General features: G+C 50.6%; 1 protein-coding gene across 1 annotated transcript; it reads left to right on the forward strand.

Moving 5' to 3' along the window:
• The first annotated feature begins 480 nt into the window (after positions 1-480).
• Positions 481-18,730, forward strand: LOC129459516 (cationic amino acid transporter 3-like). Its single transcript, XM_055236328.1, is given in 12 exon segments — positions 481-856; positions 1,494-1,649; positions 4,611-4,774; positions 4,776-4,789; positions 6,581-6,693; positions 6,861-7,083; positions 7,248-7,387; positions 9,973-10,075; positions 10,905-11,101; positions 12,291-12,419; positions 18,343-18,401; positions 18,503-18,730. Coding segments are annotated over 12 exon segments (1,902 nt in total).
• The last annotated feature ends 6,984 nt before the right edge of the window (positions 18,731-25,714 follow it).

Raw genomic sequence — 25,714 nt, forward strand, 5'->3', positions numbered from 1 at the left:
CTCCAATTATATCAATTACACAGCTCCTATGTCCTATGTGCTGGCACCAAACTGGAAGCTTTTGCTTTCATCTCTTTAAATAAGAAAGCCTTCCAGTAACTTATTTTTTTTTTCCTTGAGATGGGGGTCTCGCTATGTTGCCCAGGCTGGTGTCGAACTTCTTGGCTCAAGCAATTCTCCCACCTCGGCCTCCCAAAGTGCTGGGATTTACAGGCGTGAGCCACCCCGCCCGGCCATGTAACTTTGAAAAGTATTAAAGTTCCCGTTTACATTTGAAGGCTCCAAGGCTCAGAGATGGAAGATTGCCCAGAATGTTCTTTCACCACCTGCTTTTCCCAGAACTGCCCTGTTCAGAGGAGCTGGTCCTAACCTGACTCCCAGGGCCAAGGCGGTACAGAGACTCTTCGTGGCTTTCTGTCTTAGTGGCCTTCTGTCTTGTGTTCTCTGCAGATCTTAGCACCCTCCTCAGCTCCACCTAAGATGGTCTCGCAGAATATTCGCCAGTTTGGTCCGAAGCTGATGCGCAAGCGGCCCCTGCAGCTGGGCCAGGGGGGCTCTGAGCATCACTTGTCTTGTTGTCTGAAGACCCTGCATCTGGTGGCCTTGGGTGTGGGCAGCACCCTGGGAGCGGGCGTGTATGTCCTGGCCGGAGAAGTGGCCAAAGAGAAAGCTGGACCAGCCATCGTCATCTGCTTCTTGGTGGCGGCCCTGACTTCTATGTTGTCTGGACTCTGCTATGCAGAGTTTGGGGCCCGGGTGTTGTGCTCCGGTTCCGCCTCTCTCTACACTTACGTCACAGTGGGTGAACTGGTGGCTTTCATCACCGGCTGGAACCTCTTACTCTCCTACCTCATTGGTGAGATGATGGGGCACGGGGGGAGGTGTGGGAAAAACAAAAGAATTAGGATCTACATAGGGAGGGGGGAGCTGGGGGAGCCACGGTGGCCTTCAGACTCACTTTGTTATCCACCTTGTGGGAGGGAGGGTGGGTAATGGTGGCAGGAAAAGGCCCAGATGCCCTTTATGCAGCCTCATTCTGCTTCCCTTCCGTGATTGAATAACAAGAAGAAGAGCCACCAAGCCTGGCCTATTTTATTCTTTTTCTTTTCTACTTCTCCTCCCCATCCCATCAAAACACATTTTTTGAGATTAGGTATTTTTCTTTTCCCTTTAAAAATGATTTATCCCCGGCCGGGCACGGTGGCTCACGTCTGTAATCCCAACACTTTGGGAGGCCGAGGTGGGTGGATTACTTGAGGCCAGGAGTTCGAAACCAGACTGGCCAACACGATGAAACCCCATCTCTACTAAAAATACAAAAATTAGTCAGGCATGATGGCAAGCGCCTGTAATCCCAGCTACGTGGGAGGCTGAGGCAGGAGAATCACTTGAACCCGGGAGGTGGAGGTTGCAGTGAGCCGAGATTGCGCATGGCATGTGGTCAGGGTTCAGCGTATGTTCATAAATGCACGTTCCTCCTTATGCTGCTGCAGGTGCCGCCAGCGTGGCCAAGGCCTGGAGCTTTGTATTTGACAGCCTGATCGGGAACCACATCTCCCATGCCCTGCAGGGCACTTCTCTGCACGTGCCTCAAGTCCTGGCCAAGTATCCAGACTTTTTTGCCCTGGGCCTGGTGTTGGTCCTCACTGGTGAGGCGGGGGTCAGAGATAAGATGGGGTGAGTGGGGCATGGTAGAGGAAGGGGGATGGGAAAGGCTTGGAGGAGGAGACAATGGTGGGGGTATTAGAAAACCAGAAGGAAGGGGCCAGGCGCAGTGGCTCACGCCTGTAATCCCAGCACTTTGGGAGTCCGAGGCAGGCGGATCACGAGGTCAGGAGATTGAGACCATCCTGGCTAACACGGTGAAACCCCGTCTCTACTAAAAATACAAAAATCAGCTGGGCGTGGTGGTGGACGCCTGTAGTCCCAGCTACTCGGGAGGCTGAGGCAGAAGAATGGCATGAACCCAGGAGGCAGAGCTTGCAGTGAGCTAAGATCGCACCACTGCACTCCAGCCTGGGAGACAGAGCGAGACTCCGTCTCTAAAAAAGAATTAAAAAAAAAAGAAAACCAGAAGGAAGGACCTATGATGGAAATCACAGGTGGGTAAGACTAGAACCACTGTTTCCACACAGTGGCATTATTAACATCCTGGGGCAGGTGATTCTTTGTCATGGGGGCTGCCCTGTGCATTATAGGGCATTGAGCAGTATCCCTGGCATCTACCCATGGGATGCCAGGGGTACCCACCCCCAAATTAGGACAATCGGAAGCTGAGAACCACTGACTTAGACAAGTTTCTTCCTCTCTTCTTAGAAGTTTTGTTTTTGTGTTTTTTTTTTTTTTTTTTTTTTTTTTTTTTAAGGCAGGGTCTCTCTCTTTCCCAGGCTGGAATGCAGTGACACAGTCATGGCTCACTGCAGCCTCAGACTCCTGGGCTCAAGTGAGCTCAAGTGATCCTCCCATCTCAGTCTCCCAGGTAGCTGGGACTCCACACTAAAATCAATCATTTTATTAGATCTTTTATTTTTAGTTTAGTTTTTTTTTTTTGAGACACAGTCTTGCTCTGTTGCCCAGGCTGGAGTGCGGTGGTGCAGTCTCAGCTCACTGCAACCCCCGCCTCCTGGGTTCAAGTGATTCTCGTGCCTCAGCCTCCCGAGTAGCTGGGACTACAGGCGTGTGCCACCAAGCCCAGCTAATTTTTTGTATTTTTAGTAGAGAAGGGGTTTCACCGTGTTAGCTAGGATGGTCTCGATCTCCTGACCTTGTGATCTGCCTGCCTCGGCCTCCCAAAGTGCTGGGATTACAGGTGTGAGCCACCGCACCTGGCCTATTTTTAGTTATTTTGAGACAGGGTCTTGCTCTGTCACCTAGACTGGAGAAGTGGCACGATCACAGCTCACTGCAGCCCTGACCTCCTGGGCTGAAGTGGTCCTCCTGCCTCAGCCTCCTGAGTAGCTGGAATCACAGGTGTGTGCCACCACACCTGTCTACTTTTTTTTTTTTTTTTTTTTTGGAGACAGAGGAGACCTCTGTCGCCCAGGCTGGAGTGCAGTGGTGCGATCTCAGCCCACTGCAACTTCCGCCTCCCGGGTTCAAATGATTCTCCCGCCTCAGCCTTCGAGTAGCTGGGATTACAGGTGCCCACCACCACACCCGACTAATTTTTGTATTTTTAGTAGAGATGGGGTTTTACCACGATGGCCAAGCTGGTCTGTAACTCCTGACCTCAAGTGATCTGCCTGGCTTGGCCTCCCAAAGTGTTGGGATTACAGGCGTGAGCCACCGCGCCCAACTGACACCTGGCTAATTTTTAACATTTTTGTAGAGATGGTGTCTCACTATGTTGCCCAGGCTGGTCTTGAATTCCTGCTTTCTTTTTTCTTTCTTTCTTGTTTTTGAGGGGGGATGGAGTCTTACTCTGTTACCCAGGCTGGAGTGCAGTGGCCTGATCTTGGCTCACTGCAACCTTCACCTCCTGGGTTCGAGTGATTCTCATGCCTCAGCCACTACACCTGGCTAATTTTTGTATTTTTAGTAGAGACGGGGTTTCACCATGTTAGCCAGGCTGGTCTTGAACTCCTGGCATCAAGTGATCCACCTGCCTCAGCCTCCCAAAGTGTTGGGATTACAGGCGAGAGCCACCATACCCAGCTGAACTCCTGGTTTCTAGTGATCCTAGTGGTCCTCCCACCGTGACTTTGCAGAGCACTTAGGGTTACAAGCGTGGGGCACCGTGCCTGGCCTGAAATGAACCATTTTAATTTAATTTATTTTATTTTATTTATTTATTTTTTGCGATGGAGTCTTGCTCTGTCGTCCAGGCTGGAGTGCACTGGTGCGATCTCAGCTCACTGCAACCTCTGCCTCCCGGGTTCAAGGGATTCTCCGGCCTCAGCCTCTCAGGTAGCTAGGACTCTAGGCGCTTGCCACCATGTCCGCCTAATTTTTTGTATTTTTAGTAGATATGGGGTTTCACCGTGTTAGCTAGTATGGTCTCGATCTCCTGACCTCGTGATCTGTCCGCCTCGGCCTCCCAAAGTGCTAGGATTACAGGCATAAGCCACTGTGCCCAGCCTGAAATAAACCTTTTTTTTTTTTTTGAGACAGAGTCTCGCTATGTCTCCCAGGCTGGAGTGCAGTGGCGCGATCTCAGCTCACTGCAACCTCCGCCTCCCGGGTTCATGCCATTCTCCTGCCTCAGCCTCCCGAGTAGCTGGGACTACAGGCGCCCGCCACCACGCCCGGCTATTTTTTTTTTGTATTTTTAGTAGATACAGTATTTCACCGTGTTAGCCAGGATGGTCGCGATCTCCTGACCTCGTGATCCGCCCGCCTCAGCCTCCCAGAGTGCTGGGATTACAGGCGTGAGCCACCGCGCCCGGCCTGAAATGAACCATTTTAAGGCATGCAGTTCAGTGGCATTTAGTACATTCACAGCATTGTGCAGCTGCCACTTCCATCTAATTGGGAAACGTTTTCATCACCTCTGCGGGAAACTCTGCACCCTTTAGGCAGTCGTTCCCCATTCCCTTTGGCCCCTGGCAACCACAGATCTGCCTTCTGTCTCTGTGGGTTTATTTATTCTGGATATTCCATGTTTCCCACAGGACTGCTGGCTCTGGGAGCTCGGGAGTCAGCCTGGGTTTCCAAAGTCTTCACAGGTGTGAACCTTTTGGTTCTGAGCTGCGTCATCGTCCCCGGCTTCATCAAGGGAGATCTGCACAACTGGCAACTCACGGACGCCGACTACAAACGGGCCGAGCTGGAGGTCCAATGACACCCACAGGTGAGGGCACAGTTTTTAAAATTATTATTATTATTTTATTTTTTAATTTTAATTTTAATTTATTTATTTTTATTTATTTATTTTTGAGACGGAGTCTCGCTCTGTCGCCCGGGCTGGACTGCAGTGGCACGATCTCGGCTCACTGCAAGCTCCGCCTCCCGGGTTCACGCCATTCTCCTGCCTCAGCCTCCCGAGTAGCTGGGACTACAGGCGCCCGCCACCACGCCCGGCTAATTTTTTTGTATTTTTAGTAGAGACGGGGTTTCACCGTGTTAGCCAGGATGGTCTCCATCTCCTGACCTTGTGATCCGCCTGCCTCGGCCTCCCAAAGTGCTGGGATTACAGGCTTGAGCCACCGTGCCCGGCCTGGTTTTTTTTTTTTTTTTTTTCTAACGTTTAAAAACTTTGGCTGAGCGTGGTGATTCAGCACTGTCACCTGTAATCCCAGCACTTTGGGAGGCCAAGGTGGGCAGATTGCCTGAGCTCAGGAGTTTGCAACCAGCCTGGGCAGCAAGGTGAAACCCCGTCTCTACTAGAATTACTTGAACCAGGAGGCAGAGCTTGCAGTGAGCCGAGATCACGCCACTGCAGTCCAGCATGGGTGACAGAGTGAGACTCCGTCTCAAAAAAAAAAAAAACTTTAATTTTATTATTTTATTTTATTTTTTTAAGATGGAGTCTCACTTTTGTCACCCAGGCTGGAGTGCAGTGGCATGATCTTGGCTCACTGCAACCTCTGCCTGCTGGGTTCAAGTGATTCTCCTGCCTCAGCCTCCGAGTAGCTAGGATTACAGGCACCTGCCACCATGCTCGGCTAATTTTTGTACTTTTAATAGAGATGGGGTTTTACCATGTTGGCCAGGCTGGTCTCGAACTCCTGACCTCAAGTGATCTGCCCACCTCTACCTCCCAAAGTGCTAGGATTTCACGTGTGAGTCACTGTGCCTGGCCTGTTTTTTTTATTTTAAAATTTATTTTTATTTTTATTGTTTGAGATGGAGTCTTGCTCTGTCGCCCAGGCTAAAGTTCAGTGGCACAATCTCAGCTCACTGCAACCTCTGCCTCCCGGGTTCAAGGGATTCTCCTGCTTCAGCCACGTGGGATTACAGGTGCCTGCCACCACACCCGGCCAATTTGGTTTTTTTTTTTTTTTTTCGGTAGAGATGGGGTTTCACCATGTTGGCCAGGCTGGTGTCAAACTCCTGACCTCAGGTGATCTGCCCACCTTGGCCTCTCAAAGTGCTGGGATTACAGGTGTGAACCACTCACTTCTCCCAGCCTAAAACTTATTTTTCTTTTTTGAAACAGGGTCTTGCTCTGTCCCTCAGGCTGGAGTGCAGTAGCACGATCATGGCTCACTGCAGCCTCCACCTCCCAGGCTCAAGCAATCATCTAGAGTAGCTAGGACTACAGGTGTGCACCACCACACCTCGCTAAGTTTTTAATTTTTTGTAGAGATGGGGTTTTGCCATGTTGCCCAGGCTGGTCTCAACCTCTGGGCTCAAGTGATCCACCTGACTCAGCCTCCCAAAGTGCTGGGATTATAGGCATGAGCCATTGCAACTGGCCAGAGGTGCCCTGTTGGACACAGGAGTGGGGCCTGGGGTGCAGAACCTGGACTGTTGTGGGAATAGGGGGAGTCTGGGCTGACGGAGCCAGATGATGGGGAGTGGGGATGGCAGTGGGGGCCCAGGGCTTGTGGAATTAACCGAGCAGTTGGAGTTAACGGAGTCATCCCAGGAAGACAGCTGCACACCTTACCAATGTTTGTTGTTCCTTCTGTCCCCGTAGCTTGGGCCCCCTGGGCTCTGGAGGGTTTGTGCCTTTTGGCTTTGGCAGGATTCTCCATGGAGCAGCCACGTGTTTCTTTGCATTTGCGGGTTTTGATGGCATCGCCACCACAGGTAACACGGTCATTCCGTCTCATCGGGGGTTTGGGCACGGTTTGGGCTGCCGCTGGGCACAGGTTTCATTAAAAGCTATCCTGCTCTCGGATGGGGAAGAGGGAAGAGGGTTTTGCACCCTCGCTTCCATGCGTTTTCCTGGCCCAGTGCATATACCTGTCCTGCAGGCGAAGAAGCCCTTCACCCTCACCGCTCCATCCCCTTGGGCATCGTGACCTCGATCTTCATCTGCTTCTTGGCCTATTTTGGTGTCTCAGCGGCGCTCACCCTCATGGTGCCCTACTACCTGATACGTCCCGAGAACCCGTTGCCGGAGGCTTTTGTCCACATTGGATGGGCCCCCATCAGATATGCTGTGGCCGTCGGCACCCTCTGTGCCCTGTCCTCCAGGTCAGTGCTGGACGCGCCCTCCCTGTCTGGTGTCTGGTTCTCGGGTGTCCTGGGCCTTGGGTAAAGGGAGGAGACCTTTCACCCACGGAGGCGATGGAGCAGAAGCCCCGGTCCCTCTTGCTTCCTGAGTCCCCATGTGTGTTCCCGTTTTCTCTTGCATGCAGCCTCCTGGGTGCCATGTTCCCCACGCCTCGCGTGCTCTACTCGATGGCTGAGGACGGGCTCCTTTTCCGCGGACTCGCCCGGATCCACGCCCGCACCAGCACCCCTGTGGTGGCCACTGTCGTTGCTGGGACCGTTGCAGGTAAAGGCCCAGAATCCAGGCTTTCTTTCATCCATTTTCTATGACTTAGTTCCTCATCCTCCCCCACGGCCCATCCATTTTTGCTTTTATTATTATTCATTAATTAAAAAAAAAGTTGGCTATTACAAAAGTTTATTTAATAAAAAGTTTAACAGGAAAATGGGACTGGGCTCAGTGGCTCATGCTTATAACCCCAGCACTTTGGGAGGCTGAGGTGGGAGGATCGCTTGATCCCAGGAGTTCAAGACTAGCCTGGGCAACATAGGGAGACTTCCATCTCAACAAAAATTAAAAAAAAAGTTAGCCGGGAATGCTGGAACGTGCATGTAGTCCCAGCTACTGGGGAGGCTCAGGCGGGAGGACTGCTTGAGCCCAGGAGGTTGAGGCTTCAGTGAGCTGAGGTCACGCCACTGCACTCCAGCCTGGGTGACAAAGCAAGACCCTGTCTCAAAATAAAATAAAATAAAATAAGATAGATAAGGCCGGGCGCGGTGGCTCAAGCCTGTAATCCCAGCACTTTGGGAGGCCGAGGCGGGCGGATCACGAGGTCAGGAGATCGAGACCATCCTGGCTAACACGGTGAAACCCTGTCTCTACTAAAAATACAAAAAATTAGCCGGGCGTGTTGGCGGGCGCCTGTAGTCCCAGCTCCTCGGGAGGCTGAGGCAGGAGAATGGCCTGAACCCGGGAGGCGGAGCTTGCAGTGAGCCGAGATCGCGCCACTGCACTCCAGCCTGGGTGACACAGCAAGACTCCGTCTCAAAAAAAAAAAAAAAAAAAAAAAAAAAAAAAAAAAAGATAGATAAGATAGAATAAAATAAAAAAGAAAAATAGAGGTCGGGCGCGGTGGCTCATGCCTGTAATCCCAGCACTTTGGGAGGCCGAGGCGGGCAGATCACGAGGTCAGGAGATCGAGACCATCCTGGTTAACATGGTGAAACCCCGTCTCTACTAAAAATACAAAAAATTAGCCGGGCGCGGTGGCGGGCGCCTGTAGTCCCAGCTACTCGGGGGGCTGAGGCAGGAGAATGGCATGAACCCAGGAGGTGGAGCTTGCAGTGAGCCGAGATTGCGCCACTGCACTCCAGCCTGGGCGACAGAGCGAGACCCCGTCTCAAAAAAAAAAAAAAAGAAAAGAAAAGAAAAATAGAAAATGGGCGGGGTGTAGTGGCTGATGCCTGTAACCCCTGTACTTTGGGAGGCCAAGGCAGAATCAGTTGAGCCCAGGAGTTTGAGACCAGCCTGGGCAACATAGCCAGACCCTGAGATCATTTTTTTGGTCTCTGCAAACAAATGTTTAACAATTAGCTGGCTGTGGGAGGCGGAGCTTGCTGTGAGCTGACATCGCGCCACTGCACTCCAGCCTGGGCAACAGAGCGAGACTCCGTCTCAAAAAAAAAAAAAAAATTAGCTGTGTGTGGCGGTACACCTGTAGTCCCAGCTACTTGGGAGGCTGAGGTGGGAGGATGGCTTGAGTGCAGCAGGTTAGGGAGTGAGGTATGATGACTCCTGTTTAAAAAAAAAAAAAAAAAATTTAACAAAAATGTACATAATCTGACTTTTGTTGTTGTTGAGACGGGATCTCACTCTCACCCATGCCAGTGTACAGTGGCACCACACCCAGCTAATATTCAAATTTTGTAGAGGCGGGGGTCTCACTATGTTGCCCAGGCTGATGTGGAACCTCTGGGCTCAAGCAGTCTGCCCGCCTCGGCCTCCCTAAGTGCTGAGATTACAGGCATGAGCCCCTGCACCTGGCCACATTCCTATTGTTTTTTTTTTTTTTTTGAGACGGAGTCTCGCTCTGTCACCCAGGCTGGAGGGCAGTGGCGCAATCTCGGCTCACTGCAAGCTCCGCCTCCCGAGTTCACGCCATTCTCCTGCCTCAGCCTCTCCTAGTAGCTGGGACTACAGGCATCCGCCACCACGCCCGGCTAATTTTTTGTATTTTTTTTTTTTTTAGTAGAGACGGGGTTTCACCGTGGTCTCGATCTCCTGACCTCGTGATCCACCCGCCTCGGCCTCCCAAAGTGCTGGGATTACAAGCGTGAGCCACCGCGCCCGGCTCCTATTGTTAATTAACACAATAATTGTACATATTTGTGGGGTACAGTGTGATATTTCCATATGTGTATACAAGATGTAATAATCAAATCAAGGTAATACCATAACCATCACTTCAAACATTGATTATTTCCTTGCATTGAGAACACCAAAAACCTATTTTTCCAGCTCTTTTTTTTTTTTTTTGGAGACAGAGTTTCGCTCTGTAGCCCAGGCTGGAGTGCAGTGGCACGATCTCAGCTAACTGCAACCTCCGCCTCCCAGGCCCACACGATTCTCCTGCCTCAGCCTCTAGAGTAGTTGGGATTACAGGCATGTGCTACCACGCCTGGCTAATTTCTGTAGTTTTAGTAGAGACGAGGTTTCACCATGTTGGCCGGGGTGGTCTTGAACTCCTGACCTCAGGTGATCTGCCTGCCTCAGTCTTCCAAAGTGCTTTTCTAGCTCTTATAAGTTAACGACAGTCACCCTCTAGTGCTGTAGAGCATTCGAACTTACCCTGTTTTGTGCCCTGACTGTAGCAATCATGGCTTTCCTGTGTGAGCTCAGTGACCTCGTGAACCCCTCGTCCATCGGGACCATGCTTGCTTACTCCTTGGTGGCCTTTTCTGTTCTTGTCCTCAGGTGAGACTGGGGTCCTAGACACATGAGGATTGATGGGGTTCCCAGCCCTCTTCTGCCTGCCTCCTGGCCCCTCGGTGCATTGCCACACATACAGGAGTGGGAGGAGTACAGTAGCCCCTACTTGTCCACGGGGGACACGTTCCAAGACCCCCGTCACATGCCCGAAACCGCGGACAGTAGCAGTCCCTATATATGATCATTTTCCCATCCATAACTCAGATGCCTAAAGTGACTTAACACGGCCGGTAGCATTCACAGCATGGACACACTGGACAAAAGGATGATTTACATCCTGGGCGTGGGGAGCGTGGAATGCCGCTACTTGAAGCTGCACACAAGTGAAAACTTATGAATTACGGCGGGGCGCGGTGGCTCATGCCTATAATCCCAGAACTTTGGGAGGCCGAGACAGGTGGCTCACTTGAGGTCAGGAGTTTGAGACTATCCTGGCCAACATGGTGAAACCTGGTATCTCCTAAAAATATAAAAATTAGCTGGGTGTGGTGGTGGTCTCCTGTAATCCCAGCTACACAGGAGGCTGAGGCAGGAGATTGCTTGAACCTGGGAGGCGGAGGTGGTTGCAGTGAGCTGAGATTGTGCCACTGCAATCCAGCCTGGGTGACAGAGTGAGACTCTGTCTCAAAGAAAAAAAAAAGGAAAAGAAAACTTATGAATTACTGCTGGACTTTTCCATTTACTATTTTTGGACTGTAGTGGACACGGGTAGATGAGACCTCGGATGTGTGGGAGCTACCGTGGGTGTACTAGGCTCTCTGATGGTGGATGAACAGGGACCTGGGTTAATCTTGTCCCACTCTCTGTAATTCAGGTACCAGCCAGACCAGAATTTCAGCAAGAACGAGAAACCAAAGGAGGAAGTAGTTGAGATGAATTCTGTACCCAAAGCAAAATCCCCAGAATGTGTTCCCGAAGCGTCCAGCACTCCAGCGAGTCTGTAGAGCCCTGTCAGCACCACCCCCACCCCCAGATCGGGCCGCATCGTCTATGGATGTGCCTTTCTGCTTGGTGAGCAGTGTCGTTTCTCTGTGGGGTGTTTTGAACCTGATAGCATGCGGCAGGGGGCCGGGTAGGGAGTGTGTGGCTTTGGTAGTTGAGAGGAATCTTGAAGATATGGTGGCCCTTCTTAGTAGGGGCACTTTTGGCCGGGCACAGTGGCTTACACATGGAATCCCAGCACTTTGGGAGGCAGAGGCGGGACGACTGCTTGAGCCTGGGCAGTGGAGGCTTCAGTGAGTCAAGATCACACCACTGCACTGTAGTCTGGGCAATGGGGTGAGATCCCATCTCAAAAAACAAACAAAAAGCCATATATATAGATATATATGCACACACACATACATATACACACACAAATGTATATAAAAGAAAAAGTTTAGGCTGCGTGTGGTGGCTCGCTTTGGAAGGTGGAGGCAAGTGGATCACTTGAGGTAAGGAGTTGAGACCAGTCTGGCTAACATGGTGAAACCCCATCTCTACTAAAAATACAAAAAATTAGGTCAGGCACGGTGGCTCACGCCTGTAATCCCAGCACTTTGGGAGGCCGAGGGGGGTGGATCACAAGGTCAGGAGTTCGAGACCACCCTGGCTAACATGGTGAAACCCCATTTCTACTAAAAATACAAAAATTAGCCGGGCGTGGTGGCAGATGCCTGTAATCCCAGCTACTCAGGAGGCTGAGGCAGGAGAATCACTTGAACCCAGGAGGCGGATGTTGCATTGAGCTGAGATCATGCCACTGCACTCCAGCCTGGGTGACAGAGCAAGACTCTGTCTCAAAAAAAAAAAAAAAAAAAAAAAAAAAAAAATGCCAGGTGCGGTGGCTCACGCTTGTAATCCCAGCACTCTGGGAGGCCGACGCGGGCGGATCACGAGGTCAGGAGATGGAGACCATCCTGGCTAACATGGTGAAACCCCGTCTCTACTAAAAATACAAAAAATTGGCCGGGCATGGTGGCGGACGCCTGTAGTCCCAGCTACTCGGAGAGGCTGAGGCAGGAGAATGGCGTGAACCCGGGAGGCGGAGCTTGCAGTGAGCCGAGATTGTGCCACTGCACTCCAGCCTGGGCGACAGAGCGAGACTCCGTCTCAAAAAAAAAAAAAAAAAAATAGACATTGAATATGCAACTGGAACAGAGCTGTGGCCTTCCCGCCCCTTGGGATAAGGGTCCCTTGCAGACATTCGTGGTGTGCTCAGGGTTCACTCTTTGCCTGCAGGTCCCCCTGTTGCCTGTCCTTCCATTGGTCAGCATCTCTGTGAATGTTTACCTGATGATGCAGATGATCACTGAGACCTGGGCCCAATTTGGAGTCTGGATGTTGATTGGTGAGTGGTTTCCTGGAAAAAAAGAGGCCTCTTGGGTGTCTGAGCCCAACGCTCTTCCTGCGACCTTTCCCTATAACTGTCTCAGGCTGACAGTGTGGGCTGTGCCTGTAGTCCCAGCTACTCAGGAGATGAAGGCAGGAGCATTGCTTGAGACCAGGAGCTCCAGACCAGCCTGGGCAACATGGCGAGACTCCATCTCTACCAAAATAAAAACCTGGCCGCACACAGTGGCTCGCACCTATAATCTCAGCACTTCAGGGGGCCAAGGCAGGTGGATCACCTAAGATCAGGAGTTCAAGAACAGCCTGGCCAACATGGTGAAACCCCATCTCTACTAAAAATACAAAAAAGTAGCCGGGCATGGTGGTGGGCGCCTGTAATCCCACCTACTCAGGAGGCTGAGGCGTGAGAATTGCTTGAACCTGGGAGGCAGAGGTTGCAGTGAGCCGAGATCGTGCCATTGCACTCCAGCCTGGGTGACAGGAGCCGAGACTGTGCCACTGCACTCCAGCCTGGGCAACAGAGCGAAGCTCTATTTCTAAATAAAAGAAACAAGAAAACCTCCAAATAAACAAACCACAATACAATCGCTATAGGGCATTTATAAGGGAAGGGGTGACTACATTTCCTTTCATTGTCTCATTTCCCTGCTAGGATTTGCTGTGTATTTTGGATATGGGATCCGACACAGCTTGGAGAACGATCAACAGCCACCAGCGTCAGGCTCCCAAACTCCTCATGAAAACATGCCTAGTCCCTTGCTGAATTAGTTTAACCACGGAAAAGGGATGGTCCAGTGCACTGGAGGTGCCCTCTGGATGAAGGGAAAGTGTGAAGCTCTGGGAGCTTGAAGGTGGGATGCACTTAAAGCCCCACGTCCATTGCCAGTGAGCAAATCCTTTTTAAAAAACTTGATTTTGTGTTTTGTGTGTTTGTTATAGAGGTGAGGACTTGCTCTGTTGCCCAGGCAGAACATGAACTCCTGGGCTCAAGTGATCCTCCTGCCTCAGTCTTCCAAGTAGCTGGGACTACAGGCAGCCCATCATGCACAGCTTAACAAAATAACACTATTTTATTTTATTTTTTTCTTTTTGAGACAGAGTCTCGCTCTGTCGCCCAGGCTGGAGTGCAGTGGCGTGATCTTGGCTCACTGCAACCTCCACCTCCTGGGTTCAAGTGATTCCCCTGCATCAGCCTCCAGAGTAGCTGGAATTACAGGCACATGCCACTGTGCCCAGCTAATTTTTGTTTATTGGTAGAGATGAGGTTTCACCATGTTGGCCAGGCTGGTCTTGAACTCCTGACCTCAAGTGATCCACCTGCCTCGGCCTCCCAAAGTGCTGAGATTACAGGCCTGAGCCACCATGCCCAGCCAAAATAACTTTTAAAACTTACATTTTTAAAAATTGACAAATAAAAGTTGTCTATGTTTATGGTGTACAATTGCATATATTATATGTATTAAAATTGTGTATGTTTATGGTGTACATGAAGCTTGGAAATATGTATACATTGTGGAATTGCTAAATCAGGTTGATTAACGTATTCATTACCTTACATACTTTTTTTTTTTTTTTTTTTTTTGAGATGGAGTCTCCCTCTGTCGCCCAGGCAGGAGTGCAGTGGTGCAATCTCAGCTCACTGCAACCTCCGCCTCCCAGGTTCAAGCAATTCTCCTGCCTCAGCCTCCTGAGTAGCTGGGATTACAGGTGTGCACCACCATGCCCGGCTAATTTTTGTGTTTTTAGTAGAGACAGGGTTCCACCATGTTGGTCAGGCTGGTCTTGAATGCTTGGCCTCGTGATCTGCCGGCCTCAGCCTCCCAAAGTGCTGGGATTACAGGCGTGAACCACCACACCCAGCCTTACATACCTTTTTTTTGTGGTAAAAACATTTAAAATGGCTGGGTGCGGTGGCTCATGCCTGTAATCCCAGCACTTTGGGAGGCCAAGGCAGGTGGATCATCTGAGGTCAGGAGTTCAAGACCAGTCTGGCCAACGTGGTGAAACCCCATCTCTACTAAAAATACAAAAAATTAGCTGGGGCGCAGTGGTGGGTGCCTGTAATCCCAGCTACTCGGGAGACTAAGGCTTGAACCCAGAGGCAGAGGTTGCAGTGAGCTGAGATTGCACCATTGCACTCCAGCTTGGGCAACAAGAGTGAAACTCATCTCAAAAAAAAAAAAAAAAAAAAAAAAAAAAATAGCCGGGTGTGGTCTGGAACTCTCGGCCTTGAGTGATCCTCTTGCCTCAGCCTCCCGAGTAGCTAGGAATACAGGCATGCACTACCACACCAGGGTAATTTTTGTATTTATAGTAGAGATGGAGTTTCACCATGTTGCCCAGGCTGGTCTTGAACTCCTGAGCTCAAGCCATCCTCCTGCCTCTGCCTCCAAAAATGCTGGGATTCCAGGCGTGAGCCAGCGTGCCCGGCCATCATGTTTACTTTAAACAGTTTTTCTCTGGCGTCTTCTATGACACTTGTATCTGATCTTTACTGAAAGTCACATTCTCAGCAAGACTTAACCTTACATCCTGAGTAAAATTGCAAATTCCACAGATGCCCTCAATCTTTCCTGTCCTCAGCTCCTCTTCTGTTTCCCGGCATGGCTTGAAGCACGACGACATTCCACCGTTTATTCGGGATGTGTCTTGCCATTAAAGTCCCTGCCTGCAGAGCAGTTGGCTTGATTTCACCTGAGACTTTTGTCAAAATACTTAACTCTCTCATTTTGTGTCCTTATTTAAAGTTTCAGTTGTCTAGTTCACTCACTACATTATAGCTGAATGACTGTGAATCCAGTCTGGCAAAAGAGAGAAGGTAGATTGTTCCTCCGATATCCTCACGAGTTTTGCCACATACTGCACAGAAAGTCTGATCAATGTAATTTTCACTAACGAGATCCTGAGGATATAACAGGAAGTTCCTTGGGTAAATGACAATGTCCATGTATCTATGTCATGGAAGAAAGTTAAATTAATGCTATAAAAATGGTGTGGCCGGGCGCGGTGGCTCACGCCTGTAATCCCAGCACTTTGGGAGACTGAGGTGGGTGAATCATGAGGACAGGAGTTCAAGACCAGCCTGGCTAAGATGGTGAAACCCCGTCTGTACTAAAAATACAAAAATTAGTCTGGCATGATGGCAGGTGCCTGTAATCCCAGCTACTCGGGGGGCTGAGGCAGAGAATTGCTTGAACCCAGGAGGTGGAGGTTGCAGTGAGCTGAGATTGCACCACTGCACTCCAGCCTGGGTGACAGAGCTAGATTCTGTCTCAAAAAAAAACAAAAAACAAAAAACAAACAAAAAAACCAGTGTAATAAGTGGAAATGTTGACTCAAAGAATAGACATTAAGAGATTTTTGGCCTGGCGCGGTGGCTCACGACTATAGTTCCAGCCCTGGAGGCCGAGGCGGGTGGATCACCTGAAGTCAGGAGTTGCAGACCAGCCTGGCCAACATGGCGAAAATCCGTCTCTACTAAAATCACAAAAATTAGTTGGGCATGGTGGTGCATGCCTGTAATCCCAGCTACTCAGGAGGCTGAGACAGGAGAATCGCTTAAACCCAGGAGGTAGAGGTTGCATTGAGCCAAGATTGCACCACTGTACTCCAGCTTGGGCGACGGAGTGAGACTCTGTCTCAAGAATAAAAGATTTTGAAAAATACTGCCACATTTTTATTTAGACCTGGTGCTGTCCAAACAAATACGATGAGAGCCAAGTCTGTAATTTCTTTTTTTTTTTTCAGTCTTGCTCTCGCCCAGGCTGGAATGCAGTGGCACAATCTTGGCTCACTGCAACCTCTGCCTCCTGGGCTCAAAGGAGTCTTCTGGCCCAGCCCTCCAAATAGCTGGAATTACAGGCATGCACCACCACGCCCGGCTAATTTTTGTATTTTTTAGTTTCAACATGTTGGCCAGGCTGCCCTCAGGCGACCTGCCCGCCTCAGCTTCCCAAAGTGCTGGGATTACAGGCCTGAGTCACCGCGCCCGGCTAAGTATGTAATTTTAATATTTCTAGTAGCCACATTAAAAAAGCAAAGATAGGCCGGGCGCGGTGGCTCACGCCTGTAATCCCAACACTTTGGGAGGCCGAGGCCGGCGGATCACAAGTTCAGGATATCAAGACCATCCTGGCTAACACAGTGAAACTAAAATACAAAAACAAGATTAGCCGGGCATGGTGGCAGGCGCCTGTAGTCCCAGCTATTCCAGAGGCTGAGGCGGGAGAATGGCGTGAACCCAGGAGGTGCCACTGCACTCCAGCCTGGGTGACAGAGTGAGACTCTTCTCAAAAAAAAGCAAAAATAACTTGAGATTCTAACCCAAAATACCCAAATTCTAATACCCAAAATATTAACATTAATCAATAGAAAACATTAACATATAATCAATATAAAAATAAAATATTAACATAATATAAAATGTACAAATAAAGTATGAAAATATTTTACTATTAACAAATGTGATTGTGGGTTGCAGTTCATGATGGCTGATGGACGCAGCTAGTGTGTGCTGCTCTCATGGAGAGGTAACAGGGTAACTGCCCGGTCTTCAAGGGCACAGACCCGGACACCATGCTGGGATTCACCAGGGCTGCAGTGGGACTTGGAGAACAGGCAAGGCTGGGCAGCCCTCCCGGGATTGGAGCGGAGTTGGGGGAAGCTCCCTGATGCAGAGAAAGGGTGAAAGTGAGAGCCTCCGGGGGTCCCACACTTCTTTTTCTTTGAAATGGAGTCTCACTCTTGTCTTCCAGGCTGGAGTGCAGTGGTGTGATCTTGGCTCACAGCAGCCTCTGCCTCCCGGATTCAAGCGATTCTCCTGCCTCAGCCTCCCGAGTAGCTGAGATTACCGGCGCTCGCCACCACGCCCGGGTAATTTTTTTGTTTTTGTAGTAGAGGGAGTTTCGCCATGTTGGCCAGGCTGGTCTTGAACTCCTGACCTCAGGTGATCCACCTGCCTTGGCCTCCCAAAGTGCTGGGATTACAGATGTGAGCCACCATGCCTGGCCAGGGACCCACACTTCTGACACAATCCTTTGCAATCCTGGGCAGAGGAGAGCCGCCCCCCCCGGGCTTCCAGAGCAACATGGAGGCAGCCTGGAGTCTCCACAGAGCACCCTTCAAGCCCGTTTGGAGTCCCACAGGCCTTGGATCCCTGGACACCCCATGAGCACCCTGTTGTCAGCTGCCACAGCCCCAGCGACAAGGAAGGCCAGGCTCTTTGTTCCCCTGCCTGTGCGAAAGTTCTGTCAGTGAGAAAATGCGAACAGTAAACTAAGCTAACTCACCTTCAATTAATCCTGGGCTGTTGGGCCAAGCTAATTTTGGAAGACATTTAGGCTACAGTTTAAATGATAATAGGCTTTACTGCAAACGCAACTGCTTTTGTAAAGCTAATAGGAGCCCATCAGGCTGAGGCAGCATGAGGAACCTGAATCCTGCTAAGGCGCTGACATTCCAGAGGTTGTGAGAGAAACAGCTTCCCCAGTTGGTCTTTTGAGATACTTTTCCAGGTTTTTTTGCACGTCTGACACCCTTGGCTGCACCTGGACCAACAATGCCGCTCCTGTGGCCCCACTTAGATGCGAATTGGCCCCCAGGAGGCCTAGGATTTCATCTCTGCCCCAACCAATCAGTAGCAAGCATCTGTAACCTGGGGACCCCCACCCCTTCCAAGTTGCCTTTGATTTTACTTCCTCCAAACTGCCTTTGAAAACCTGTGAGCCTTGGATGGTTTGAGTATGAACTCCATCTGCCACGTGGCATGACCGGCCTTGTGTCTATCAAACTCTTTCTCTCCTGCCATGCCCTGGTCTGTCTTTATGCAGAGGGCAGAAAGAACCCCTGGTGAAGTTACACTAGGATCGCGCTGAGGAGGGGATGGATGGGCTGCAGGCCCTGCCTCTGCTGCTCCTTGCCAGGCCAGGCTGACTGGCTTGGGCCCCCAGCACAGCTGCCCCACCCTGGCCTCAGCACCCTGGTCGGTGGCCTCTCTACATTCCTCTGGCACGGAACTCCCAGAGGTAACTGACAGGCCCTCCGTGGTGGCTACCACTTGGGTCCTGCCCCTGCTGCCCTCAGGCTGGGGCCCCAACTTTACTGTGGCTCCAGACTGTCTACCGCAGGCTCCCCACCCAGAGGGGCTTGCCACCTCCTGGCTTCCGGTGCCCACCCCCACACCCCCCAGGCATTTCAGCTGTGACCCAGAGAGTGCCTGTCTGCCAACCCTATCCGACAGGCCTGGGATCATCCCCCAGGCTCCCACCGCCGGAGTGCTCTGCCTGCACCTGCTGGAGAGTTGACCGGTGAGCAGGGGACCAGCCTGTCTCTCCCCATCAGAGTCAGCACCTGAACGCTGCTCTAGCTCCACCTCCATTCCAGCCCCAGTGGGACTCATCCACGCATTCCAGTGGGCCATCTAGGACTCAGAGAATTGGGGAACTGCCCACCCCATTCCAACACTGCTGGTACCTGGCCACTTCCCTCACTCAGGGCCTGAGGTCGGGCCCAGCCAGCTAGCCACCACCACCACACACACCTGCACAGCCCCAGAGGTGGTGCCCCTCTTACCTGAAGCAGCAGCGCCACCACAGGAGAGGCCAGGCAGGCCCTAAATGTCCCTGGACCAGGCTGACCATGTGCAGCTCCAAAACCACTCCGCGGAGAGCCATGACACAGGCGTTTCCCAAGGCCTCCACCACACTGTGGTCCTGGGAAACAGTGCGGGGTGCTGGCTGGGTGATGTGGCCCGTGCCTGTAATCCCAGCATTTTGTGAGCCACGAGGCAGGTGGATCACTTGAGGTCAGAAGTTCGAGACCGGCCTAGCCAATATGGTGAAACCCTGTCTCGACTAAAAATACAAAAATTAGCCAGGTGTGGTGGTACGTGCCTGTAATCCCAGGTGCTCGGGAGGCTGAGGCAGGAGAATCGCTTGAACCCCGAAGGCGGAGGTTGCAGTGAGCTGATACCATGCCACCACACTCAAGTCTGGGTGACGGAGCAAGACTCCATATCAAAAACAACAACAACAAAAAAAAGGAGTACAGTGGCCACGCTTGGTGGCTCACACCTATAATCGCAGGACTTTGGAAGGCCGAGGCGAGTGGATCACTTGAGGTCAGGAGTTCAAGACCAGCCTGGCTGAAACCCTGTCTCTACTAAAAATACAAAAATTAGCCGGGCGTGATGGTTGGCACCTGTAATCCCAGCTACTTAGGAGGCCGAGGCACGAAAATCGATTGAACCTGGGAGGCGGAGGTTGCAATGAGCTGAGATCACACCACTGCACTCCAGCCTGGGCAACAGAAGAAGACTGTCTCAAAAAAAAAGAAGAAAGAAAGGAGTACAGTGTGCATCTGAACTAGGAGCCACGAACCCCACGATAGGGGTGTGACAGGGACACGATTCATGTTCCTGCCAATCTAGATGAGGAGCCGGTGCAATATCCTCAACCCTCAGCCCTACACAGAGGCCTCAGCGCATTTCACCTGGAGCTCCTCTCAGCCACCCTCATAGGCCTGGTGCCTGCCCTCATCATTGGGGTATTCCCGTGCAAGCTATGGGCTTCAGCTCTGCCCAGCTGTGTCCCCCACCCCAGGGAACAGGAAGCTCATGGCACCAGGCACACCATGCTTCAGCCCATGACCTGAAACAACAGAGAGTACCTCCCAGGAAACCAAGATCAGGTACATGCCCACCTGCTTCTGCTGCGGGCAACTTTCAGCCCGAAGTGCCATCTCCTGGCCTGTAGGTTGAACTGCACAGCCCAATATAAAACCTGCCAGGCTGGGCGTGGTGGCTCATGCCTGTAATCCCAGCACTTTGGGAGGCTGCAGCGGGCAGATCACGAGGTCAGGAGATCTAAACCATCCTGACTAACACAGTGAAACCCCGTCTCTACTAAAAATACAAAAAATTAGCCAGGCGTGGTGGTGGGTGCCTGTAGTCCCAGCTACTCAGGAGGCTTAGGCCGGAGAATGGCGTGAACCTGGGAGGCGGAGCTTGCAGTGAGCCGAAATCACGCCACTGCACTCCAGCCTGGGCAGCAGAGTGAGACTCCGCCTCAAAAAAAAACAAAAAACAAAAAACAAAAAAGCCTGCCAAAGGCCAGGCATGGTGGCTCACGCCTGTCATCTTAGCACTTTGATAGGCCGAGGCGGGCCGATCACTTGAGGTCAGGAGTTTGAGACCAACCTGGCCAATATGGTGAAACCCTGTCTCTACTAAAAATACAAAAATTAGCTAGGCGTGGTGGCGCATGCCTGTAATCCCAGCTACTCAGGAGGCTGAGGCAGGAGAATCGCTTGAACCCGGGATGTGGAGGTTGCAGTGAGCCGAGATGGTGCCATTGCACTCCAGCCTGTGCGACGGGAGCAAGACTCCATCTCTAAATAAATAAATAAATAAAACCTGCCCCCCAAAAGTGCATAAGGCTATAGAAACAAGGCCAAAAACCCTACCCAACGTTCTCTGCAATCACACTCCCTAGGGAGTAGGGGAACGGGGAGGGGGACAATAATAATATAGGGAAAGAAAAAGAAAAAGTTTCTATCCACATGAAAATAATTACAAAAATTAGAAGGGCCAACGTTTCTAGATGAGAAGGAACCAGTGTTAAGAATTCTGGCACCTGGCCGGGTGCAGTGGCTCACTCCCATAATCCCAGCACTTTGGGAGGCCGAAGGGGGCAGATCACTTGAGGTAAGGAGTTGAGACCAGCCTGGCCAACATGGTGAAACCCCGTCTCTACTAAAAATACAAAAATAAGCCAGGCGTGGTGGCGGGCACCTGTAATCCCAGCTACTTGGCAGGCTAAGGCAGGAGAATTGCTTGAATCCGGGAGGTAGAAGTTGCAGTGAGCTGAGATTGTGCCACAGTCTGGGCAACAGAGCGAAACTCCATTTAAAAAAAAAAAAACAAAAAAACCAAAACCAGCATCCCTTTGTGATAAAAACCCTCAGCAAACTTGGCATTAAAGGAACATACCTCAAAATAGTAAGTGCCGTCTATGGCAAACACACAGCCAACATTGTACTGAACTGGCAAAAGGTGGAAGCATTCCCCTTAAGAACAGGAAAAAGACAAAGCTGCCCACTCTCACCGCTTTTGTTCCCCATAGTACTGGAAGTCCTAGTGGGAGCAGCCAGGCAAGAGAAAGAAAGAAAAGGCATCACAAAAGGGAATGGAATGAAGAAGCCAAGTTATCCCTCTTCACAGATGACATAATTCTATACCTAGAAAACTCTAAAGACTCTGCCAAATGGCTCCTAGAACTGATCAACAACTTCAGTAAAATTTCAGATATGAAATCAGTGTACGAGGCCGGGCACGGTGGCTCACGCTTGTAATCCCAGCACTTTGGGAGGCTGAGGCGGGCGGATCACGAGGTCCGGAGATCGAGACCACGGTGAAATCCCGTCTCTACTAAAAATACAAAAAATTAGCCGGGCGTGGTGGCGGGCGCCTGTAGTCCCAGCTACTTGGGAGGCTGAGGCAGGAGAATGGCGTGAACCCGGGAGGCGGAGCTTGCAGTGAGCCGAGATCGCGCCACTGCACTCCGGCCTGGGTGACATAGTGAGACTCCATCTCAAAAAACAAACAAACCAAACACTGCTGAAATAAATCGTTGACACAAACAAATGAAAAAACTTTCCTTGCTCATGGATTGGCAGAATCAATATTGTTAAAAAGACCACATTGCCAGGCAAGGTGGCTCACGCCTGTAATCCCAGCGCTTTGGGAGGCCCAGGTGGGTGGATCACAAAGTCAGGAGTTAGAGACACGCCTGACCAATATGGTGAAACCTCGTCTCTACTAAAAATACAAAAATTAGCTGGGTGTGGTGGCAGGCGCCTGTAATCCCAACTACTTGGGAGGCTGAGGCAGGAGAATCGCTTGAACCTGGGAGGTGGAGGTTGCAGTGAGCTGAGATGGTGCCCTTGCACTCCAGCCTGGGCGACAGAGTGAGACTCCATCTCAAAAACAAAAGGCCATATTAGGATAAATGCTTGAGGTGATGAATATCCCATTACACTGATGTGATTATTGTACATTGTGTGCCTGTTTCAAAATATTTCATGTAACCCATAAATACATACACCTACTATGTACCCCCAATTTTAATAATTAAAATAATTTTTAAGTGGCCATATTACCCAAAGCAATCTAGAATCATCAAACTACCAATATTATTTTTCACAGAATTATAAAAAATGATTGTAGGCCAGGCGCGGTGGCTCATGCCTGTAATCCCAGCACTTTGGGAGGCCGAGGTGGGCGGATCACCTTAGGCCAGGAGTTTGAGACCAGCGTAGCCAACATGGTGAAACCCTTTCTCCACTAAAAATACAAAAATTAGCCAGGTGTGATGGTACGTGCTTGTAATCTCAGCTACTCGGGAGCCTAAGGCAGGAGACTTGCCTGAACCCGGGAGGCAGAGGTTGCAGTAAACTGACATTACGCCACTGCACTCTGGCCTGGGTGACAGAGTGAGACTCTGTCTCAAAAAAAAAAAAAAAAAAAAAGATTGTAAAAGTCATATGGAGCCTAAAATGAGCCCAATAGCCAAAGCAATCTTAAGCCAAAAGAACAAAACTGGAGGCATGACCTTCCAGCTTCACATTGTACAAGGAAACTGTAAGTAGGAGCTTCCGGATAGCTGAAGACTTGGAGGCTCCTGGAGGGTAGTGTGCCGAGGGAGGGTGCGGAAACTCCTCACCCCTTCTCCCATACCTCGTCCTATGCATCTCTTCGTCTGTTTCCTTTGTAATGTCCTTTATAATAAGCCAGTAAATGTAAAACAAAAGAAGTATACAGTAACCAAAACACCATATTACTGGTACAAAAAGAGACACATAGGCCAGGTGCAGTGGCTCACGCCTGTAATCCCAGCACTTTGGGAGGCCAAGGCGGGCAGATCATTTGAGGTCAGGAGTTTGAGACCAGCTTGGCCAACATGGTGAAACCCCATCTCTACTAAAAGCACAAAAATTACCTGGGCGTGACGGTGCATGCCTGTAATCCCAGCTATTTGGCAGGTTGAGGCAGGAGAATTGCTTGAACCCGGGAGGCAGAGGTTACAGTGAGCTGATATTGCGCCACTGCACTCCAGCCTGGGTGACAGGGTGAGACTCTGTCTCAAAAAAATAAAATAAAATAAAATAAAAATAAAGAGGCACATAGAGTAATGGAACAGAATGGAGAACCCAGAAATGAAGCCACACACCTAGAACCTTCTGATGACCAACAAAGCTGACAAAAACAAGCAATGGGGAGAGGACTTCCTATTCAATAAATGGTGCTGGAATAACCGGCTAGCCACATGCAGAAGGTTGACACTGGGCAGGGTGTAGTGTGGCTCATGTCTGTAATCCCAGCACTTTCGGAAGGCAAGATGAGAGAGTTTGAGTGAAAGAGTTCAAAACTGACCTGGGCAACATGGCCAGACCCTGTCTCTGCAAAAATTAAAGAAAAATTAACTGAGAGTGGTGGTGTGTGTCTGCAGTCCCAGATACTCGGGAGGCTGAGGTGGGAGGATCACTTGAGTCTGGTGGGCAGAGGCTGCAGTGAGCCAAGATCATGCCACTGTACTCCAGCCTGGATGACAGAGTGAGACTGTCAGCACTCACAGTGCTGCAATCAACATATGAGTACACATGTCTTTTTGGTAGAATAATTAATGGGATTTTCTTTTCTTTTTGAGACAGGGTCTCCCTGTCACCGAGGTTGGAATGCAGTGGCGCAGTCTCAGCTCACTGCAGCCTCTGCCTCCTGGGTTCAAGCGATTCTCCTGCCTCAGCCTCCTGAGTAGCTGAGATTACAGGCGCCCATCACCACAACCGACTAATTTTTTAGTAAAGACAGGGTTTCACCATGTTGGCCAGTCTGGTCTCGAACTCCTAACCTCAAGTGGTCCACCCACCTCGGCCTCCCAAAGTGCTGGGATTACAGGCGTAAGCCACTGCACCCGGCCTAGGATTTTCTAAAAAAAAAACAAAAAAGAATGAAATTGGACTCCTACCTTTCACCATATTGAAAAATTGACTCAAGACTAAAGATTTAAATGTGAGATGTCAAACTGTAAAAATCCTGGAAGGGGCTGGGTGCGGTGGCTCAAGCCTGTAATCCCAACACGCTGGGAGGCCAAGGTGGGCGGATCACCTGAGGTCAGGAGGCCAAGGTGGGAGAATCGCTTGAGCCCAGGAGTCCAAGAGCAGCCTGGGAAACATGGCAAGACCCCATCTCTCTTTTTTTTCTTTCCTATTTCGGTTTACTGCAACCTCCGCTTCCCAGGTTCAAGCAATTCTCCTGCCTCAGCCTCCCTGGTAGCTAGGAGTCTCACTCTGTCTCCCAGGCTGAAGTGCAGTGGTGCGATCTCAGCTCACTGCAACCTCCGCCTCTCCGGTTCAAGCAATTCTCCTGCCCCAGCCCTCCGAGTAGCTGGGATTACAGGCACCTGCCACCACGACTGGCTAATTTTTATATTTTTAATAGAGACAGGGTTTTGTCATGTTGGTCAGGCTGGTCTCAAACTCCTGACCTCAGGTGATCTGCTTTAATCCCAAAGTGCTGGGATTAAAGGCATGAGCCACTGCACCCAGCCCAGAGTCTTGCTCTCTTGCCCAGGCTGGTCTCAAACTCCTGTCCTCTAGTGATTCTCCTGCCTTGCCTTCCAAAGTGCTGGGATTACAGGTGTGCACCACTGTTCCAGGATCTTTTTGTACATTCTAGGGGATAAGAGTGGTTTTCACATTTTTCTTTCTTTTTTTTTTTTTTTTGAGACAAAGTCTTACTCTGACTCCCAGGCTGGAGTGCAGTTCTGAAATCACAGCTCATCGCAGCCTTGACCTCTCAGGCTCAAGGGATCCTCCCACCTCAGCCTCTTGAGTAGCTGAGATTACAGGTGAGCGCTATCATCCTCTTCTAAGTTTTCCATTTTTTGTAGAGACGAGGTCTCTCAATGCTGCCCATGCTAGTCTCTTGAGCTCAAGAGATTCTCCTGCCTTGGCCTCCCAAAATGCTGGGATTACAAGTATGAGTCACCACACCCTGCCAGTTTTCGCATTTTCTTTTTTTTTTTTTTTTTTTTTGAGACGGAGTCTCGCTCTGTCACCCAGGCTGGAGTGCAGTGGCGCAATCTCGGCTCACTGCAAGCTCCGCCTCCCGGGTTCACGCCATTCTCCTGCCTCAGCCTCTCCGAGTAGCTGGGACTACAGGCGCCCGCCACCACGCCCGGCTAATTTTTTGTATTTTTAGTAGAGACGGGGTTTCACCGTGGTCTCGATCTCCTGACC

Source organism: Symphalangus syndactylus, chromosome 13 (assembly GCF_028878055.3).
Source record: "Symphalangus syndactylus isolate Jambi chromosome 13, NHGRI_mSymSyn1-v2.1_pri, whole genome shotgun sequence".
Classification (NCBI taxonomy): domain Eukaryota; kingdom Metazoa; phylum Chordata; class Mammalia; order Primates; family Hylobatidae; genus Symphalangus; species Symphalangus syndactylus.